The sequence below is a fragment of the Fusarium venenatum genome (genome assembly GCF_020744135.1).
Source record: "Fusarium venenatum strain MPI-CAGE-CH-0201 chromosome Unknown EDB82scaffold_3, whole genome shotgun sequence".
NCBI classification, from domain to species: domain Eukaryota; kingdom Fungi; phylum Ascomycota; class Sordariomycetes; order Hypocreales; family Nectriaceae; genus Fusarium; species Fusarium venenatum.
In genome coordinates, this window is record NW_027072131.1 from 948,802 (window position 1) to 952,763 (window position 3,962).

General features: G+C 47.9%; 1 protein-coding gene across 1 annotated transcript; it reads left to right on the top strand.

Moving 5' to 3' along the window:
• Positions 1–1,011: 1,011 nt before the first annotated feature.
• On the top strand, positions 1,012–3,612 carry EDB82DRAFT_503386 (uncharacterized protein). Its single transcript, XM_025726508.2, has 2 exons — positions 1,012–1,554; positions 1,610–3,612. The coding sequence occupies exons 1-2, from the start codon at positions 1,417–1,419 to the stop codon at positions 3,260–3,262; spliced, it is 1,791 nt and encodes a 596-aa protein (XP_025581068.1). The 5' UTR covers positions 1,012–1,416; the 3' UTR covers positions 3,263–3,612.
• Positions 3,613–3,962: the final 350 nt, after the last annotated feature.

A 3,962-nucleotide genomic window follows, 5' to 3' on the forward strand; every position in this document is an offset into this window, starting at 1 on the left:
CGAGTGATATTTGCCAACCAATTGGGCTTGTCCCGTAGCTTGTCCCCAGAGCTTTTGGGTTGTACGAGAACTGAAATAGATCTCACCTTCTTCAATAAGAAGGTTGGCGTCATGTTTGCCTGACAAGTGGTGAGGACAGGTATTGATCTTTACTGCCTGTAATATTGTGGAAAGATCGTGATAAGGATCCGAATTGCTTACCGTTCTGGGTTGCCGTAATTTCGTATATTATCTTTCAGGTTGATCTCTGTACTCCACAGATGCTGAAGCTCCGCTTCATATTGAGTCCGAGACACGGAATACGTTGAAGAGTTTCCGTATTCTCTTATGCCCGGCTTGTATACAAATCGACACTATATACCAAGCCTGGCCAGGACTGAATCTAAGCCGTTGTTCCAGATTTATCTAGACACAAGCATATGGCAGTTTTTTCGAATCATTCAGTCCTGTTTTTCGATGTCTGCATAGCGACGTATGGGAGTATAAAAGACGGCAACGAAACAAGAGTATCCCAAATCAAGTATCTATCCCAAATTCCAAAAGACGACACCCAGCCCGGAAGCATTGTTTCAGAGATTGAACATCTTGGTATCTATAATGGCATAGGCTTGCCGAGTTAATGTCCAATGAATTTCAAATTTTGATGAGTGCTATAGGTAAGCGATAAGGTATTAGCAAGGATCACTTATGGCGTCATGTGGTATGCAGCGCCTGAACTGAGCTTAATTGTTAAAATTTGAGGCAACTTCGTCTATCTATCTTGTCCACGTGTGTTATAAAAGCGGTTGTTCTCATGTCGCTTGATACCCTTGGGTATGTTTCCAGAAGTTGAGGTTTTCTGCCTACGATCTTCACCAAGTAGTATGAGTCTCACACAATATAGGTGTTATCGATGTAATGATTTCACAGTGGTCTAAATCAACATATTCACTCAGTGTAATGATTTAGACCAGATCAAGTGAGCAGGTATGGATCGAATGGACTTTATACAACACAGGTAGGTATGCTCCAAGGACATCACACGCAAAACCAACCAACTCGTAGTCACTATTATACCCCAATATTAGCTCTAAAGGACTAACAAGACTTCCAATTTTATCTTATCAGATTAATTCCTCTCTTCTGGCTTTATTACCATGGAAAACCTCCAGTATACTCAGTATGGAGGATCGTCTGTAAGTCACGCCACAGTCGATCGACGCCACATGTGGCTGATCCTGTTCTGACCAACCAGGAAGCTCCAAGCTCGACATCTGGCCTCGAGCGTCATCTCAACACCATACCAACGCCCCGCGATCAACATCACGTCAATCTTGACTCGGCGCATTACGACGTTGAATTCATTGCAGTCGCCTTCTTCTTCTTCAGTACATACTCCCAATCGTGTCGAAATAGAGGCATCGCCTCATCGCCATCATGGCTTCATCCTTCCCTCGATCGAGCATTCAACTCGATTACCCTCTCTACGCCATCGACTTCGACCCTGAGGATGCGACTCGAGTTGTTGTAGGCGGTGGAGGTGGCGCTGGCCGATCTGGTGTTGGTAACAAAATCGTGGGTTGGCTTCTCTATCCCCTTGCGCACAAGAGTATACTGACATAGCAACTAGACTGTTCTTGAGACTGTTTCCCAGCAGGAACTTCGCTCGGCCGGAGAGATCACCCTTTCTCGCGATGAAGACAGTGTCATGTCCCTTGCAGTCGGTCCCCGCAAGGGGAAATCCACATATCTTTACGCCGGTGTCAACTCCAGCCCCGAGAGCATCGCAAAGGGCAAGAACGAGCATCTCCGAGCCCTGAGTGTCGATCCCTCCAAGCTGCGTACTTCAGTCGGAGCTAAGACACCCGATACGAACATCACAGAAGTGTCGCGAACCGCCCTTTTCCAGGACCCCGAAGCCGATACATACCAACGACTGTTGCGCATTGCGGGCTCGATCGGTGTTGCAGCTACAGCGATGAGCAAGGAGCCCCAATTGGCGATTTTTGATGTCGCAGGCGCTGCTGTCAAGCCGCTCGGCGTTCTCAAGATTGAGAACGAAGCCGAGGATTTGGATATCGTACAGACGGGAGAGAACGAGTTCCAAATCGCATACTGCTACAAGTACGAGCTATGGCTTGTCAACGTTAATGGCAAGGAGATCAGTGAACCGCGAAAGGTCTATATCATGAAGGATGACCATGGTGAGCGACCAGCTTTCCGAGCGATTCGATACCTGAGCTCCAGCTTTCTTGTGGCTGCGACCAACCTTCCTAAGCGAAGCGGAGTTGTGATACAGGCTTTTAGATTGCCCAAGTTAGCACAAGCAGAAGCTCGCTTGTGCCTCAATGCCAGAATACCAAGGAAGATTTCTGCAACCGCATTCGCTGTTGCCAATCTCTCCCCTCCATCTTCACCATTTGGCTCTCTTGGTGAGACACAATTTGTCATCGCTGTTGCGGGTCATGACTGCTCCATCACTCTATACACGCTCGAGCACACAGTGGGCGGCTCAATCGAGTTACTTGCCAAATTATGGCATTTGCATACACTAAAGGAAGTCCACGGAAACGCTAATATCACCGCCATGGCATTCTCCCACTTTGTCACACCAAAGAACAACCTCCGCCAGCAATACATCAAGCTAGCCAGCACATCTCTGCAAAAAACGGTCGTGGTTAACAGTATCGCTCTGAAGAAGCACGTTGACAAGGCCCCCCGTAACAAGAAGGGTCCTCCCCGTGCTGCGCGCTACGTCACAGCCATGAAGTCCCGTGGTGTGTCTTCTCGTGGCCTTCATATCACCATGGCCATCTTTGCGCTCCTCATGGCTCTTGTCGCGCAGGGCATTATGGAACTGTCTGGCCAAAACCGCCCAATTCTTGGTGTTCAAAGGATATTTCCCGCTGCATGGCACGGCTCTCTACGAGCTCCCGACCACGCACCAGCGGCATTCCTCGCTGACGAGTTTCTTGCCAAGCTCGGCGGTCGAGACATTGCCAAAACAGTAACCGGCGAGACTCTTGTGGTATACGAGGGTAATGTCCCTCCTGCAACAGCCGGCGGTGAAGACCAAATCCCAGAGCTCAAACTCGACGTCCATGAGCCTTCTGTCCACGGCCCTGGCAAGACTTGGGAAGAGTTGGGTGAGGAGCAGAAGGAGGCATGGAAGGCCCGTCTTAAGGAGGCTGGCGCCTGGACACAGACCATGCCCGAGGCTGTTTTCAAGGGTATTCTGTTTGGCGAGATTGCAGGTGCCGTCGGTCGAGCTGTTGCTGGTTAAGAGCGGCATTCATCCACTGGTTACCGAAGAGCGAGATTCGACATGTGAAACTTTGTACTGTATGTATCATAGAGTTTTGTCCTTTTACGTATTGTAGATGACGGCAAGGGAGTCCTCTTTTCTGAGGGCGATTAGCAATGCCCGACTGCCTGTTACGTTTTAAGAAGATAATGTATTTGAATGTCTTAATACTGGTTTAATGGTCTATTGCTGGGTCTACATTTGCCAACTCGTGAGGTTGTGATCACATGGAAGTCATAGGATTGGTTAATACTTAAACCTGTTATGATTATACGTTGGCTGTGTTGGCTGTGTTGGCTCGGTAGTCACATGGTTGTCACATCACATTTGAAGTCCTGGTGTGCAGCCTTGTGACCTTTCAGAACTATATGTGCTGTTCTTTATCCTCTTCCGGGTAAGACTGCTAATATTATTACTCTTCCACTTTCATGACGGCCGATGGTATATTGCGATATAGTTACACTTTAGACTACTATGTAGTTGACATACGATTCATGAACTCTTGAACCCTAGCGACTGCCCTCATATTTTTGTGCATCCGGTCTGTTGGTCCTAATCACTGCAAGGTTGACAGCATGACAATTGTATCTTTGCCATAAACGGAACGGATCAAGACAAGTCCAGTGTTAGTGTTGGATGTATATTTATCCAGATCGATGTGATGTTGAAGTAGTAAAGG